This window comes from Rhodnius prolixus, unplaced genomic scaffold, assembly GCF_049639745.1.
Source record: "Rhodnius prolixus isolate KJV_2025 unplaced genomic scaffold, Rpr scaffold_8, whole genome shotgun sequence".
NCBI classification, from domain to species: Eukaryota; Metazoa; Arthropoda; class Insecta; order Hemiptera; family Reduviidae; genus Rhodnius; species Rhodnius prolixus.
Genome location: NW_027411593.1, coordinates 13873574 through 13891050, shown reverse-complemented (window position 1 = coordinate 13891050; position 17477 = coordinate 13873574). Strand labels below are relative to the sequence as shown.

At 29.4% G+C, this 17477-nt stretch overlaps 2 protein-coding genes and 1 long non-coding RNA gene across 10 annotated transcripts in view; 2 read left to right on the top strand and 1 right to left on the bottom strand.

Annotated features, from left to right (window-relative positions):
* Positions 1-8067, top strand: part of LOC141450919 (uncharacterized) — a 65114-nt gene extending 57047 nt beyond the window's left edge. For 4 of the 5 annotated variants that reach the window (XM_074121836.1, XM_074121835.1, XM_074121837.1 and 1 more), the window contains 4 exons: positions 765-798; positions 932-1010; positions 1215-1290; positions 1629-8067. In XM_074121836.1, the coding sequence (XP_073977937.1) occupies positions 765-798; positions 932-1010; positions 1215-1278 (177 nt within the window). In that variant the 3' untranslated portion in view covers positions 1279-1290; positions 1629-8067. The remainder of the gene's footprint in view (positions 1-764; positions 799-931; positions 1011-1214; positions 1291-1628) is intronic. The other variant, XM_074121839.1, reaches the window with a different exon arrangement.
* Positions 5675-8534, bottom strand: LOC141450921 (uncharacterized). The gene is made up of 2 exons (XR_012456435.1): positions 7540-8534; positions 5675-5789 (listed from the first exon to the last, which is right to left on the bottom strand). It is a non-coding gene; the product is annotated as an uncharacterized lncRNA (long non-coding RNA).
* Positions 8535-10492: 1958 nt separating this feature from the next.
* Positions 10493-17477, top strand: part of Rbcn-3A (rabconnectin-3 alpha) — a 93663-nt gene continuing 86678 nt past the window's right edge. For 3 of the 4 annotated variants that reach the window (XM_074121818.1, XM_074121819.1, XM_074121817.1), the window contains exons 1-12: positions 10493-10979; positions 12779-12976; positions 13687-13843; positions 13933-14151; positions 14234-14375; positions 14974-15159; positions 15434-15618; positions 15709-15827; positions 16259-16364; positions 16698-16809; positions 16895-17059; positions 17146-17360. In XM_074121818.1, the coding sequence (XP_073977919.1) occupies positions 10893-10979; positions 12779-12976; positions 13687-13843; positions 13933-14151; positions 14234-14375; positions 14974-15159; positions 15434-15618; positions 15709-15827; positions 16259-16364; positions 16698-16809; positions 16895-17059; positions 17146-17360 (1891 nt within the window). In that variant the 5' untranslated portion in view covers positions 10493-10892. The remainder of the gene's footprint in view (positions 10980-12778; positions 12977-13686; positions 13844-13932; positions 14152-14233; positions 14376-14973; positions 15160-15433; positions 15619-15708; positions 15828-16258; positions 16365-16697; positions 16810-16894; positions 17060-17145; positions 17361-17477) is intronic. The other variant, XM_074121821.1, reaches the window with a different exon arrangement.

Here is a 17477-nt window from a genome sequence, read left to right as displayed (position 1 = left end):
TAGCAATTTTAACTAGGCACCTGCCTACTGTACTTTTTCACTTCTGTGTTTTATTGCCACTTTATTTTTTACTTCCGTTTTATTAAATACTAATTGTTCTAAACTAAAATGGTTACTAAAATTGTAAAAATTGATATTTGAGTAAATTAGTAATGAAAAGTCAGTTCGCAAAATCCCAGTTATCTGCATTTACACCCCTCTGATCGGGGTAGGGTTTATTAAAAACCAAAAAAAAATCCATATGGTCTTGAAGCTCAATAAATGCGCAACTTTTTCTGAAATTTTAAATTTTTAGACTTTCAAGTAAACATTTCATTGTTATAAGAATCGTTATGAGGCTCTGTACCAAGCAAATTTATAGAAAATTTAATGCTCTTTCGTTTGGAATAAGCAGATTTGTTGTAGGATAAAGGATAGAAAAGTTACGGCCGTTTTTATAATGGAAAACGCGAATATCGACGGAAAAGTTAAAAATGCAAATATCTTGGACACTATTGAGAATCGGGCCAGAGTGAATAGAATATTTTTTGTTGCATTTGAGCTGCTGAATCACCTCCCGAAGTTTCGACTACTCCTCCGTATAGACCCTGTATGCTGCCACAAGTATTTAAATTCAAGTAAAATTATCTGTGAAACTAGAAGTAACACCGAAAAAAATTCGCATTATTCCACTCTACTCTGAAACTACTGCTAATGAAATTCTCTACCTTTAATTAATATTATAATTATCAGAATATTAAATGATTATACATTTATTTTAACAGGGATTAGCAAGTGAACAAGAGCAAGAGGAATCGAGTAAGTCTAAATTCCTTAATTTGAAATTAATAATTTGTTTTAATGTTGATTAGTTTTGATGCAAAAATAGGAATAGGCCTAATAACTATTTGAAACTATTGCAGGCTTACATATATATATATTTAAATTACAGGTGGCCTGGCAGCGATTATTAAAAGAGGAACAAGATGGCAAAATAGGGCTAGAGGCATTGTCACAAGGTTACTTACTCAGCTGCGTATTTGTAAATAGTTGTAAACAAAAAAAAACAAAATCATATACGGTTAATAAATTAAAAGAAGAAAAAAATGCCCTGACGCAAAAAAAAAATAAAATAAAATAATAATAATTGAGTAAAACATGAAAATATTAATAGTTGTACTTACTGAAAAATAAAAGAAAAAAATTAATCGCCTAAAATAAAATTTTTACAACAGGTTTGTTGGCTTTTGGCGTGATATTTTCGGGTCAAGAAGAAGAAATAACTGTAAAGGCGATTAACATCTTATTTTTGTGAGTAATTTTTTTTTATTTTGTTCTATTATTTTTAATTTCTTTCCAATTAATGCTCTAAAAACAGTGAATTCATTCTACTGTTCCTTTTGCTGTAGGAACAGAATTTTCTCCATTTTCTTATTTAATCAACTACGATTTTCATATAAAACATACATAATGTATGAATACACTTTATTATTTTATTTCCCTTCCAGCCCAAAAGTACATAATTGTGATCCAGTAGACTCTCTGGGATCATGATGGCACAGTTTTTTTTACAAACCTCCTAATTTTTGATTATTTATTATTTCGTTTACTTTTAAATTGTATTTATTTATTTATTTATTTATTATTAGACCCAGTACACTGGATGGTTCTACTTCAAAGGAGATTTGGAGTGAAATAAAAAAAGAAAAATATTTATTCATTGAATGTCAATTCAGTAGTTGGAAGTTCCATCAATTCCTTCTTTTATTTGTTGATTTTTTTTATTATTATTTTTCTTTCATCGTATTTTACCTTTTTAGATTTGTTTATTACTTCGAATTATATAAAAAAATAATAATAATTTTTTTTTGTAAATATACTAAAAAGATCTGAAAGGATTTATGTTTCTTTTTGTTAACTTCTGGATACCTAATTGATTTATTTTAGATATGTAATTTTTTTAAATGATTTTTTATAGAGAATTCACCCTTGTTTTGTAAAAGAAGGATTCAAATGTAATGTATTTATCTGTTAGATTGATGAAACAAAAATAAAATAGAAACTCCTTGAATGTATATACCTTGTATTAGAGCCTAGTCAATACCAAGTGAGCACTTTTATTTATTTATTTTTCTAAAAGAAAGAAAGCTAAAAAAAAAAAAACTTTATTAAAAGTTGGATTATGAATATTTTTTAAGTGCATATCGTTTATATAAATATAGAATATACATATAAAAATAAAATGTACATATTCCAGTAAAATACAATTACAAATATTACTGGCACGTTCAATGTAATTTCTATTTTTGTGTGTGAACTAAAGACTGCCCTACCAAGCCTTAATTCAGGGTGTTATCATTATTGTCATTCAGTTATTATTTTTTAATGAGAAAGATAATAACCTGTCTCTAATATTATTAAACAACTAACACAATTATTTAATGCTGAAAGTGTTGTGCAGATAAAATCTTTATAAATTTTATTATGATTGCTTAAATCTATGGAACACGGTATGAAAATGGATTGCATGAATCCTAATTGCAAAATCTCTCAGGACTAAAAGGAACTTTTGTGTTTTAAGAAAAGACATCATTAAGAGGCATCATTAAACTCACATTAAGAAAAGTTATGTTCATCGTTTTAAAAAAAATATGCATCTAGTTTAGATTCAATATAAAAGGTGGTTCATTGTCTTATTAGAATTTTTGTAGGACCGAATTTAGTAGTAAATTCCAGCAGCCTAGTACTCTTTAGTTCCTTTAATATCAAGCAATGGCAGATTTTGTTTCACTCCAGTAATAAACCTTTTTTATTTTTCTTCATTTTGCTCTTATTTTATTTATTTACTTTATGGTTCATCGATAACTAAGATCATTAACGCCTTTATGTCTATGTCTGCTTGCATTTTATTGATTTGTCTAGATCCCTTGACAAACTTTTTTAATTGACCTTGAGAAAGGCAATCTCAGAACTGGTATTAAATTTCCTTTAAAGTTAGTTAAATCTTTCTTATTTTTATGGAAGCCTTTCTTTTTCATATTTGTTGAGAATAATTTTGGAAAGTAAGTTGGATAGAATTATATGGCGAAATTAAAAAATAATTTTTAATCATTTAACATTCTGTCCTTTAATATTTTGACTTTTCTTTAATAATTTCATACAATTGAATTTCTGAATTGAATAATTTGAGTTTTCTAGTCTAATTTAAAGGGAACTTATGTTAATTTGAATGCCCTTGGGATTTTTAGTTTAAGATTCATTTCTTTTTGTTTTTATTTTTAACTTTTATTAGTTGTAAAAACAGTAAAAGAATTAAGGTGAGACTAAGTTAAGCTAAAAAATATATAATAATATTAATGTAAAGTAAAAACAGACGTTTAAGAAGGGTATATGTATTATTTTTGGAACTTCAATATATGTAAAAGAGCAATGGAAGGAGTATTGTTTTTAAAAGCTTATTAAAGAATTATTTATTAGCAATTTTATTTTGCATTTATTTTTTCTTATAAAGACGGAACTAATTTAAGGGGAACCAGCATTATTGTACCACAATTTTAGATTAATTAAAATAGTGATACTTTTCAGCTAAACCAGTGTGTAGACATTCCAAGTAATAATTTTTCTGAAGCCCTTCTCTTTGAAAGTATCTTAAGAATTGAGTTAGGCTAATTTTCCTGGACTTATGTAAGTACTTGTTTGTTTTAATGAAGATTGTTGAAATTTATCCACTTTTTGTTGAAAGTACAAAATTCTTTTTTACGAAACGGAAATCACTCAGGTTTTGCAGACTTAAAAAACAGTGAGGGAGTCGCTGGGATTGAAGTTAATGTGGAATGCTTTGAAAGCTTGTGAGTTCTGAGCCTTGTCCATTGTGTGGGAATTTCTGATTTATCTGAAAGTTTTTTGGTTTTGATGTATGGAACCGCTTTTGCAGAGGCACTTCAGAACTGTTTGAAGGAGTTAAATAAACTGAACTGGACTGTTCCGAAGTTTATTTTTCATGCCCATATCACCTTTATTAAATAATTTGAAGTCTACCTGAGCAGCCCAAGATGAAACCTTCTTCCCACTTAATTAATTTCATAAGTGCTGTTTGTCAACCTTTTTTAAACAGCGATTATAATATAAATTATATAATTTTAAATTTGCACTTCTTATTTTTGGAATCCCTTTATTTCCTTTCATTTCAAAAACCTTGGATAAATGAGAATAGTTTTGTTAATCAATAACAAAGGTGACCGTTGGGATCCATTATCGTAGATTCTCTTTCCTTTTTAATGGAAATAAATGAAATCTTCAAACAACGTTAATTTATTTTTTTGAAACCATTGTTGTGAATTAAATAATTGGTTTTTCCTTTTAATGAAATTTGCTGGTTCTTTCTGGAAAAACACCGAGTAATTGCAATTTATTAAATGCTTGCTAGCGAACTTTTGTCGTAATGATGCCTCTTCAGATATGTGAATATTTATTAACATTTTTTTCTTTGTAATTGGAATTTTATTTGGTTTGGTTTGATACGCACTTTTTTTCTCCATACATTTAAATAACCACAACACTTTCATTCAATGTATTTTAAACAAAGATAAAATCTGTATCATATTGATTGTCAATTAAATATTTCATTAATACATAAATGGAATTTTTACTGCTTGTTATGCCTTGTAATTTATACATAAATTATCACATTGTTATTGATTGTTATTGCCGGTTTAATTTTCTATTCTATTCATGGGTTTTTCTTCTTTTTAACAGTAAAAGAGGAAAATGCTGCTGTTATTATTTTTTTGGCAGGAAACCGTGAAGCTTTCTTGGCATAGTAGAAACATGGTTAATCTTGTTTAAAGTTTATAGTACGACTTTGTAACTGTACAATATTTTCAATCTAGTGTTATTTATGATTCAGCTTTTAAAAATAAAATTTATACAATTGGGTTTAAATTAATGTGATATTGAAAATTTTATGATGAAAAATTTTCTGTCGAAATCCTATATTTGTCTACAGTATATTAATGAATTCAAAAATTATTCTTATAAAGAAATACAAGATACATATTTGGATGGAAAAAGCAGAAATTGTCATTATTATTTAAAAATCTGAAATTAATGTTATATTTTAGGGAAGGTATCAGCTCACTCACTGGTTAGCATATACTGGAATCCATTGCGGAGATCATGGTTTCGAATCCAGATGCTGGCAACTTAGATTTTCTCTTCATAGGAGCTATCGGGCGTTGGTCTAGATATTTGTTGTATGTGAAGAGAGAACACAGTCCGGAGGCAAGCAGTGCATTGAAAAAAGCTCTAGGCACTGATGGCCTCAGCTGTTGACGCGCCTTAAATTTTTTTATTAAAAAAAGAAAAAGTTATATATTGCTGAAAACATTTAAATTACAGCTTTGTAAATATGTTGTTGAGGACGGAAACTTTTATCAGTCTTATTTCTTAAAAAATGAGACTCAAATGGTGTATAGATCCTTATTATTTCAAATAATCAGACTATTGAATATTTCATTGCTGAAATATTTATTAAATAATGAGGACATATGTATATGCTGATTCTCGATTGTTATTTTAATCAGTTTTTATGTTTCGTCTGTCTGGGTTCAAGGGTCGATGTACATTTGGAATAGTCCGAAAATTCCAAATACCTGGGTCATAATAATTTCTTAAAATTAATATCTGACGGCAAAACATTTAATGAGTCTTCCTTATTTCTTTATTTCTGTTTATTATTCTGTTTTAAAACTTTGCATTTCCGGGTTTTGATAGCATGCTTTTTCAACTTTACTTCATTCTGTAGTACTCATCTAAAATAAGTTATTTGTGTTTACGTAATTTCATTAATTTAACAAGCACTAATTTTAATGAAATACGAAATAAAACTGTATCTTTTAAAAATGCTCATTACTACAACAAATTGCAGTATTTTTAAAACACTTAACAAATTGAATGATGCATTTGATAATTTAGATTGTGTTATTGCAGTCACTATTGAATAACATTCTTTTTCAAATAACATTCACTCTATCTATGTGGGCATTATTTAAGTCCGCTATGGTATGTCCCTTATATGTTTTCTTTCGCATAGCCAACCAATTATTTGCTAACCCGACAACCATTTAAAGCTCTCTACTTAAATAAAGTTTTGTTTTCTTCATTTTCTTATGATAGTTGAAGTTTACAAGCAATCGTTGGAAAATAAAGAGACCTGTAATGGACTCTTTTTAGAGGGACCGACTGAAGAATTTACTTTATATTTTGGCTATTGACGGATATAATGAAATAAGAAGTAAATAGTGAAGAATAGAGTCCATTTTGTTTGTACTTGTAGGGCAGAATTATAATAAATCTTTGAGAGTAACAGCTCACGAAGATTCTCCTAGGTAGAGTATCTTCTGTAGTGGAGATTATTGAATATTAATAGAAGGGCCGACCATATAAGGCCAATTAAGATTGATAAAACTTTGCAATTGGATGGTTTCAGAAATAATCTCTAGATAGACATTTTTTTTCTAGTCACCTTAAGAATTGCAGCATTAATTTTTCAAAAACCTACAATAAAATCATGTCAGAATCCTCAAGTTTTCATAATTTATTGGTTTTTGAACTTTCTTACTCATGATGAATGCAAAAACAACTGTAAGATACATTTTATTATGAATAATTCCATTTTTTTTTTTTCATTGATGGAACATAGTATTTTACAAACATTTCTGTAATAAAATTATTTTCTAATGTTTTCCACCAATTTCGCCTATGCTGATTAATACCAGTCATGTAACATTTTCGAATTCGAAGTCATCCAAGTGAACCGGGGAATATTATTTTAGACGAATGGATAATTCTGACAGAAATTATGTGAATCGTGCAATCGCTATCTTTCTAAATTTCTCATAAGGATATATCAAGTTATTACATCTTCAGTGTATGTCAACATTTTAATTAAACATTATTTTCTTTGATTATTAAGAATGGAATAAGTAAATAACCATTTTTATGAGTTTTACCTTTCTCTAGTAATTTAGAATTTTTTTTTTTTAATTAATTCGTTTTTTGCTTTGTAAACCAATGAACCCGTAATATACATTAATGTAATTATAAAAAATGCATTTATAATGCTAATATTTCAGTTTTTTCTGCTTGTTTAGCGCTTAAACATTTCCATGTTTATAATGAAGCCTGAGAGAGTTTCGATGATGATTTGTGTTAATGACTGTCTTTAAAAGATTCCTGTTACCTGAAACTCACCAAACAAATAAATTTCTTTTCTCTTTCTGGCTTCCATTATAACAATCGCTGTACTTTATTTTCTTTATAATAATTGTTTAGTTGCATAAATTTACCAATAAAAAGATTCAAACAAAATGAGAATAAACAATTAAGTAACATTTCTTTGGATTTTTAATTAATTAAATAATATTTGTTTGGATACTTTTTTTTTTCTTTTGTGAATACATTTTCAACTCACATACATACATTAATTATTAATTATGGTAATTATTAAATATATTTAATAGTAATATAAGGTTATATATAATTGTTATATTTTGTACATACATATGTGAGGAATCTTTCATTTTTGACGGGCAATTTTTTGTTTTGTTTTCAAATTTATATGTGCCATTTTTTTTCACTTAGTGATAATAATATTTAAGATTTACTGTTAATAACTGTTTATGTGGATTCTGAAAGATGTTTTATGTCAGTAGATTTGTCAGATAGTCGAATATATTTATGGAATATTGCTATGAAACTAAAAAAAAATTATTTAAAAAAGATGAATAAAAGTTATATCCAATTTATGTGATTACAACCATTTGTTTAAGGGATCAAAATAAACAATATTAATTTTAATATATTTACATTTAATATTGATACATAAAAAAATAATAATAATAATAGTAATAATAAAAACAGAGATTTCAAATTGTTGTGGGCTGTTGGATTTATATGGAAAGTGCTCACTATAAACAATCATTAACAATGACAATCTTTATAAATTATTAACCAATTTAGTCGAATTTTCCAATTTTACTTTGTAATCGTGGTAAGTTGAATAAATGTATTTATGGTGGTCTATATTAATTTCTTTTTAACTGTTAACAACCAAGCTTAGCAGCGAGTACGACATCTTTAGCATGGAAACCTAGCATAAAAAATAGGCAAAATACCGTTCCTGTTTGAAGAAATTTTAATATGTTTCTAGAAAACGATTCAATAAACTTCCTTTTTTTTTGCATAAGAAATAAAGGAGGATATCGAACATCTAGTAAAAGAAGGCCTTAAAATTTTGCAGTCAATTTTTTTTCGAGACTGAGACTTTATCAAAACTTCTATATTGTCACAGACTTTATCCGCCACTGCACGCATTTTTGCACTATTTCTAACTACATTCAGATTTTTTAATCATCGCCAGAGACGGATTCACAATTTTTTTTTACACTTGCAGAACTTGGTTGAAAATCCGAAACTTATAAGGAATAGAAAAAGCATCCATGCTGACGGATAAAAAAATCCCAAAAATGTAAGAAATTATGAAAGCATGCCTGCTTTTAAAGCGGCTGATAAAAGCCATTATACTATCCAGCATTGCAGATTTAACCACATTGAGTTTAGAAAGTGACCACCAGATATCAGCACCTACAAAGTCCGGCAAATACAACGTCGGTCGAACTCAGTTGATGTTTATCTGAAATTAGTCCACATTTCATTTGGGTTTTTAAATTTAATTTAATAAAATATTTGCAATCTTCTATACACCTGCAAATATAATCCCTAAAGGCTTAAAAAGGTAAGGAACAATTATTACAATTCTCTTTCAATAATAAACTGTGTAAATAAATTAAACAGGGCATTTAATTATACAACTATTAAGTCTACAAAGTAGTTGAACGTAAAGCCCGCCTAAAAATATTGGCATTACTTTAGTTTATTTTTTTTGTCATTATAAAATTTATAATCATACAAATAAACGAGAAAAAAAAAGAAATCGAAAAGAGTGGGAGCTTCACCATTTTAATATAGCCAATATGCAATTAATGGAATGAATGTACTCAATAAGTACCCAAAATTCATCTCTTACAAAGACGATCAGAAAAAAATGTTTAGGAGACTTATTAATTTCCAACAGAGGAAATATCATCCACAGGCAATTGACACAGAAATTAAGATTCTTCGTTACAATATTTTTGAGTTAAATCGCAAAAATTCCTCATGTTAACTGAACCACCATCAAGATCTTTCAACAATGACGGCTTCAGGCGGAATTTTACCCAGGCCCTTTTGCGCTCTTCGACCCCTTTACTCTCCAAGACAAAGTAAAACATACAAAATTATAATAATGCCTAAGTAATAATATTCATATTTGGAACTAAATTGAAAGATGTTCTCATTTTCCAATTTTTTGATAATTTCATGACAAGAAAAGAGTACGTCAATAATTCTAATGTAGATGTACTCATGATGAAACTCTCTAGTCGCTAACTTCCATAAAGTAGCAGAAATCAGTTATTATAAAAGAAATAAGAAGACAGACATTTTAGAGAATAAAATTGTATGTACATTTAGCATGAGAATTTAAATAATTAAATAAGTGAACTTTACGGAAATTTTTAATACTTATTGGGGCAAGGTGTGTGATGATCTGAATTGCGTAGTTACCTGATAAGATGACAGCACCAATCTACTCTGTGCTATTATCATTTGGTAAACTAAATAAGATTCGTGAAAGTAAATAAAGACCATTTAGTTATTTTTTTTAAGAAAATAACTTTTGAAAACCAGAATGTGAAACTTATTATCTTGTTGAAACACGCAATCTGGTATGAAACACTCGGACGACTCTGTCGTATTAAAACTCACGTAGCAATTTTTTATATATATGTATTGTATATAAATTTGGAAAATTAAACTTTTTTTCTTTCCAAACATTATATACAAGGAAGTAGTACCTATAATTAAAAAAAAAATATATAAGATAGACCCTAATCTAAATTCCCACGGAGAAAGATTTTTCTTTAAATTAAATTTCAGGGGTATATGTTAAAAACAAGAAAGGCAAATACGTACATTAGATGAAAGAAAAAACTTTATTAAATTAAATTTTTGACGTGCTGAGGAAACCCTCCTTAGAACTTTATCGGATTCTGGGTTTTATCCGTCAAGCCGGACTAGAGATTAGTCGGACTAGGGGTTTCTATAAGGTCACTCTTGGCACCAGCTTGGGGTGACAATAGGATCTTTGAGGGCCCAGTACAAGTTACATACCTACCAAACAACCTTTAGAAGTTTGAGGACCTCTAAATTTGTAAATTTCATGAAAGCTCAAAAATCGAAATCTGAAGGGGTAAAAGGAGCTAAAAATATGTAAGTAAATAAATTTGATAATCAAACATTTCATTCAAGAGTACTTTTTTGTCGTGCAAAAAGAAAAAGTACGGAACTACGCGCAGTAAAAGTTCAAATATCCCGCTCTCGTCAGCTGTTGAAAAATAGAAAACTAGGGGTAGTGACGTCTGCCTGGCCCTACACTACTTCCATTCATTCTTGTCACAACATCAGTTATGTCGATCCAGAAGATTATTATTAGCTATAAAAGTATTCCATTCTACGTGCTTACATATTAAAATGTGTAACACCATTATACGTAATACTTTAGTTGGATTGAATTTTCAACGAGGTGGAGTGAGTGGTGAAATTGTAACAGTAACTTAAAAAAATTAAAAAACATTATTTTGTCTGTGAATCGAGTAAAAAAATATAAATTAGATTTAGAAAATGTCACATTCGTTTGAAAAGTAAAGTGAAATGACAGGGCACTAGATTAATATGATAGAACTAGATAGTGTACACGGTCGTATTAATCTTTAGATCTACAGTCCAGTTGAATTATTGATAATAATTAATTTATAATGAATTGCCACCAAATTTTGAGTGGTGCTTGTAATGCTGGAGATCATTGTTTTGCAGTAGGGAGTGTTGAAGGAATACCTTTTACAGTAAGTAATTTTATGGATATACCACCTTATTGAACTCAAAAGCAGTATTAGAAACTAGAATTGAAACTTTCTCAAAAGATCTGCGTTGTAAGTTTGTGGCACTCTTTTTTTTATACAGGTACTTCACAGCCCTAACATAATTAACAAAAAACAAAATTTAGAGCCTGCAAGAATGACAGTTTTAGGTTAAAATTATCCGTGATTTTTAATTAAGTAAATATTACTTTTTATGTAAAAAATGCTTCTTTCTTTTCAATTACTCTTTATGTGCCCACAACTTGTAGCAAATTTATAAAATCACACTTCAAGATTTGTTTGATGCAAATGATGTGATTCGCCGCAATCTCAGAAATCCTTGTCTATTATCATTCACGCTAGGATTAATGCAGCTTTCAGCTCACGAAATTTGACATTATTCTTTGTAATTAATTTGACATTTTGAGTGTAAGACAAAAAATTAGTACTCTTGTGAAGTGTACTTCGGATTTTTGTTCAGTACTCTCCTATATTACCTACTTAACATATTCTAGATAGCTCAATGTTTTATCATCTACGATACATCACATTGCAACATTAACTTTATGTTGTGTATATAAATGTAATTAAGTTACATAATAAATTTTGAAAGCCAAGCATTTTTTTTTTTTTTTAAGAACTTTATTAAGGTCACTCAGTCAGTACCTTTGCTTTAAACGTTTTATTAAGGAACCTGTTCAATGTTTAAATTTGCCCATTTAGCTTCTTTTTCAAAATATTTTCATTCATTTTTTAAATTCATTTTTAAGTTATTTCTAGAAATGTCTGTTGAATGAAGAAACTTCGAAAATTGTTATCAAACGCAAAATTTGCATTATTAATGGAGTTATATATTTTTTTTGTCTGAATTTTTGTAATGACTGAAAAATTGTAATTACACAGTATTTAGTGATTTACTGAAATTTGTGTACCAAGGCAAAAATTTAATTTCAATTGAAATAAATGCAAATGCTCCAGATAATGCGGAATAATCTTTACATTGAAAGTAACTTATGGCCTGCATGTTCAATGATCAAATATCTAAGTTAAGATTTGTAATTTATAGGAAAGGTTTTATGAAAATCTAAAAGAATACTTCGTGAACTTTTGAAATAGTTATGTAACAACTAAATTTTAGACAGTACAGAGATAGCTGTAAAAAGCACTGCATCCTAAAAAATTATTCTGCCGCTCTTAAGTATTTCTTCATACACTATAGGCAAGACTAGAGTATATTACAAATACGAACATCCACAGGGCCAGTTAAGACCTCTTGGTCCCAGTAGCGCAATAACAATTGCTTCCTAAAGGATACTTTGTGCTAGGCCCGAAGAACACGCCAACTCTGGTGATGTGGGGTAGTTCCAAAGACCTCGCCAACTATGATGATGGTCCTTCATCCAAGCTTAATGTTATAGTGGTAGTGGTAGGTAGGGAACACGAACGTAATGTCACCCTTCTGGGTTCCAACTACAGAATGGAGTATATAACAACGAGCCAGAAGTTTACCCGCTTAACCCAAGCAGGTTAATCATACATCGTCTGCAGGCCCTTTTTGTAGAGATTGATGCCATATCATCTTTCCCGCAGAACTGATATTGGTGATGCCAGTATAAGTTTTAGCTGATACTTAGAAGAACGCCATGAACCCTAGAAGAAAGAAGTGGCCAGTCCAATTTCCCCTTGCCTTATAACTATATTGACTGGCTTCTTATGATTACTATTCACTTTTTTAATTACTTTGAAGTATAATTATTGTCTTGTATCTTATAAATTTTTTACAGGCTTATGCTGCAGGATGTAATATAGTAATCTTAGCAAGTACTTTTGAAAGGGTGCAAATTATTCCAGGAGCTATACACAATTATGTTCGAATAAGTTGTGTAGATTGTTCCACTGATACCGGGAAAATTGCTGCTGCCTATGAAAACCAAGTTTGCATTTTTGAACCTACACCTCTAATTCATAACAACAGTGTACATGTAAGTTTTAGAATCTGATTAATGATCAAAATTATAATACAGCATCATACGGCCAGAGAGTCTAAACAAATTAAATCTGGATTTAATGAATACAAGCTACTTTGATAATGAACTGTATTTGAAATATTTAGAATACGGTGAGAAAAATATTAGTTAGCTTGAGAATATCATTTTCCAGAATCATTATTGCTACTTAATCTAGAAATGTGTAACAATAAAAATGATAAGGTAAGAGAGGAGAAGTATTTTTTTATCTAATTAGGTGGAGCCGTTTAGAATTCGTAGTTGATGTGTTACATAATGAATCCGTCCGTGAATAGAATTGTTTTTAAAATTACATATTTACAACATTATTTTCAAATTAAAAGCATCTTTTTATTTCATTTTTTTGATTACAAATTCTATTTTCTGTTAATCATTTGAATTATTTTGTCACTCTTTTTTGTTGATTTAATGGAGCAAAGGCACTAGGAAAGCTACAGCTCTCAAGTAAATTACCCGTGATAAAATAATAACAGCAGAAAGTTGGTAGAAAGAAACATAAGTAAGGTGAAATTCTCTACACCAAATTAAATTATCTTCCCCTGATAATGGAAAAAAGTTCTATGATTATGAAGTGGCACCCAATTTAGGAAATTCAAGAATTTTATTGTAATTGATTTAATTATTGAAGTACCAATGATAGGTTTCATTTTCTCTTTTATTTTCAGCAATTAGATTATCGATGGGTCGAAACAGGATCATGGCAAACAGACTCACACATTACTTCGTTATCGTGGAATTTGGAAGGTACTCGTCTTCTAACTGGAGGCGATATACTTCAGCTTTGGCATCAGAATACTCCTCTGTCTGAAGAAGATAATGAAGGTATAAAAATTTGGTTCTATGTTACCATTAACGACGAATTTACTAGTGAAATATGGGAAAATATTGACGTTTCTGTTTAAATACTGCAGGAATGACATCAAGTGGTGTAACTTTCGAAATTGGTGAAGATGCTTGCGGAAGTTTAAATAATGGAATCGAAGAAGAAAAAGAAAGAGGTTGGGAGTGTGTTTGGAAATGTCGAACAGCGACACCAGTACTTCATATGGCTTTCTCTCCTGATGGAACTCTTTTTGCCACAGCTGGATATAATGATCGCTTGGTTAAAATATGGTTTGAAAATAAGCAGTGTAAGTTTAATTTTTTTAACTTTTTTTTTTGGAACGTTTTATTTTTTCTGTTCGTCTTATAAGATTTCTTTTATTTCTTCAGTGCTTTTTCCTTCAAAGAGTGTTGATCAATTAACTTACACTCAGAGTACTCAGAATGAATTAAATTATGGGTTTGTTTACATTTCCCACCCTAGAGCCGTTACCCAGCTATCTTGGAGAAAAACTAGTAAATATATGCCAAAGTTAGTATTTTCTTCATATTATTTGTTAAAGTTATAGTTTTTGAACGTTAATTACTATTGTCAAACTTTTATTTAATGGTGCTTTACACTGGGAAGGGATTTGCGCAGTGGTTAGTATACTGGATTTCAACGGAGATCCCGGCTTCGAAACCAGCTGCTGCACCATAGGTTTTTCTCTTCCTAGGAGCTTCTTATAGCTCATTGTCCGGTAATGGGCAGTGTTGTTTGTAACGATAGAACTCTGTGCCGATGCATTGAAAAGAGCTCCGGGCGCCAATAATAATAATAATAGTAATAATAATAACAATAATAATAATAGTTTTACAATAAGTTAATGTTAGTCATTTAAATTAGAGAATAATATCTATTCAGCGTTATGTTGTATTTTAATGTTTTTTTTAAGCTCACCGTTGCGTAATTTTGGTCATCTAATCTTAATGGAATTTTTATTCTCATTTATAAGGATTCTATTAAATATAAACGTCTAGACAAATACATAGTCCATAGACCATTTTAAAAAACGCATAGAAGTTTGAAAAATCCTGGCGATTGTAATCACAATTGATTGGATTAGAGTTAGAATTTTTTTTTTTTTCAGAGGATCTGTGTCTAATATGTTGGTAACATCTTGTCGTGATAATATCTGCCGCATATGGGTCGAAACTGTTTTGCCAGATGATGGTTTGGTTAATATGCAACAATTTGATCCACTTGCTGCTCAAAATCCCAAATTTAGGACTCATAGGCATAAACATCGATTTATGCAACGTCTGAAGCATATGAAGTAATTATTCTGTTATATGTTAATTTACTTGATTTGATATACTTGTATATATTTAATATTTTTTTGCTTTTATAAGTTTTCCTATCTTTTAAGATATCATAAGATTATTACTCTGACGGTCGTATGACCAAGAGTATGGTCTGTCAGTTGTTTATATTTTTTGTATGTATTATTATTGTATTTTTTCTTTTATAAATAAAGGCTTATTATTATTATTATTATTATAATAAGATTATTACTTTTATTTATTTTTAACATCTTTTAATTGTGATAGAACGTGCTTCCATTTGAGGCGAAACGCAAAACAAAATCAATCAGGCGGTGTTGGAATGAATACGACTATACCTACACTTCCTTCTACTTATAGCGTCCATGACTTCCACAGTTACGGTTTTCACGGTACAGGTGTTACTCCTGGTCTACACTTCCATTTAGCAGCTTCCATAAATGCTGAAACTGGTCAGATATTTAATCATATGAACTCAATAATTATATTATTTACCTTATTTACCATTATTATTTATTGCATGGTATTTATTTATCCATTAGATATTCCTCTAGTCCCTAGTCTGATAACTGGTGATCCAGATCGTGAACCTAATTTCGTTCTTCATTGGTTAAATAACAAAGAGATGCATTTTTCGCTTCAAGCTGAGAAAATACTTCACGTAAGTAATTTTTGATTGTATATGCATATATTATTTTATAATTATATTAATTGGGTACTGTGTCTCCTACGCTTAGTGACTTATAAAACTACATAAGTTCAGCTCTTCTTGAATCAGAATGTTCTGTTGCATGATATGTGATGATAGTAAAAGATGTGCTCTTAAGACTGTAATTACAGTTCTAGATTCTGTAATAATTAATCAAAACATTCCATTAAGAAATGTATTGGTTTCAAAATAACTTTGTTCATTACACTTCTAATGAGCCCAAATGAGAATGGGCCTAATGAGTATTTGTAAGAGGTCACTGTCTATATGAATGTACTAATCTCGAGGTTAAGCTGATAATTTTTTCCTGTAGCTAAATAATTTTTTGTTAATTCACTTAATTTTAGACAAAATTTTATTCATTTATTGTGATTCAATAACAGGAATTGACTAGGAAGGTTGTCGAGAAGGAGGAAGGACTCTGTTTAGATACTAGTAATCCAGAATCTTCAGAACATCATGATTATGAACATGACGATAAAACTCTTTGTAAGTAGAATTTTGCAATAAATGTTTTTTTTTGTAATTACTGTTAATAATTATTTGTTTATGTTTTTAAATTTCTTTCATTTGGTAAATTGAAATAAATAATTTGTAGTAATATTGGAAATAAGTTTTATCATTTTTAGATTAGAATGATTTTAAATTCAAGAATGTTTTACTTCTATTTATAACGAAACCTATATTTTGTTTATTTTAGTTCATTATTAGCGGAACAAATTTTGAGTTGATCGCCCTAGTATCTTACTTAGGCGGAACTGTTCCGATGGTTTTTGGTTTTTAGTTTTCACAGTTAATTGAAAGGTTTATCTTTTGTTATAGATATTGACAAAAAACGTGCAAATCGAGTGGCAAAGTCAGTTTCGCAGGATGAAAGTGGTAGCGATGAACATCATCCGAGTAGTTTTCCGTCCAGCGGGCATCAGACGCTGAGGTATAACATTGATTATAATTTAAATTTAAATCATTAAATGAAACTAAAGGTAATATAATGATATATGTTTTTATTTTTTTTGTAGCAATACCACCTCTATAAATTCATTGGCTACAGATGCCGCTGGACCGCTCGCTCCACATCCTCCAGACTCATTGGATGTAAAAATTGAAAATTTATTGCGAGATTGGCATCATAGTCCAGATCTTCTTTTTGCAATCCATCCGATTGATGGAAGTTTTCTAATTTGGTAAACAAAAAACTAAACAAAACAAAAATTGTTTTGAAAAAACGATAATAAGAGTTGTATTTTTTACTTGAGTTATATATTTTTAGGGTCGTTGATTGGCTAGACGAATATCATCCAGGATCATTTCGTCAAGCACAAGTCTCATTCTCAACAAGGATACCATCAGCATTTCCCTTGGGCGATGCAATAACAATGTCAAACAATATTTGCCTTTATCACACTTCAGGTTGCCATTTACAGTTAGTATTCAGAGATGCAGTAAAGACCGCTGCAGCATCGAAGTCACCTCCGAATGGTTTAGGTAACTAATTTTAATTGAATATTTTATATTTTCTTTAATAAACTTCAATTTTCTTTGATTAAAATGTTTAATATCCTCTTCTTTTATAAGTACATCCTTAACTTTAAAACTTCTCCA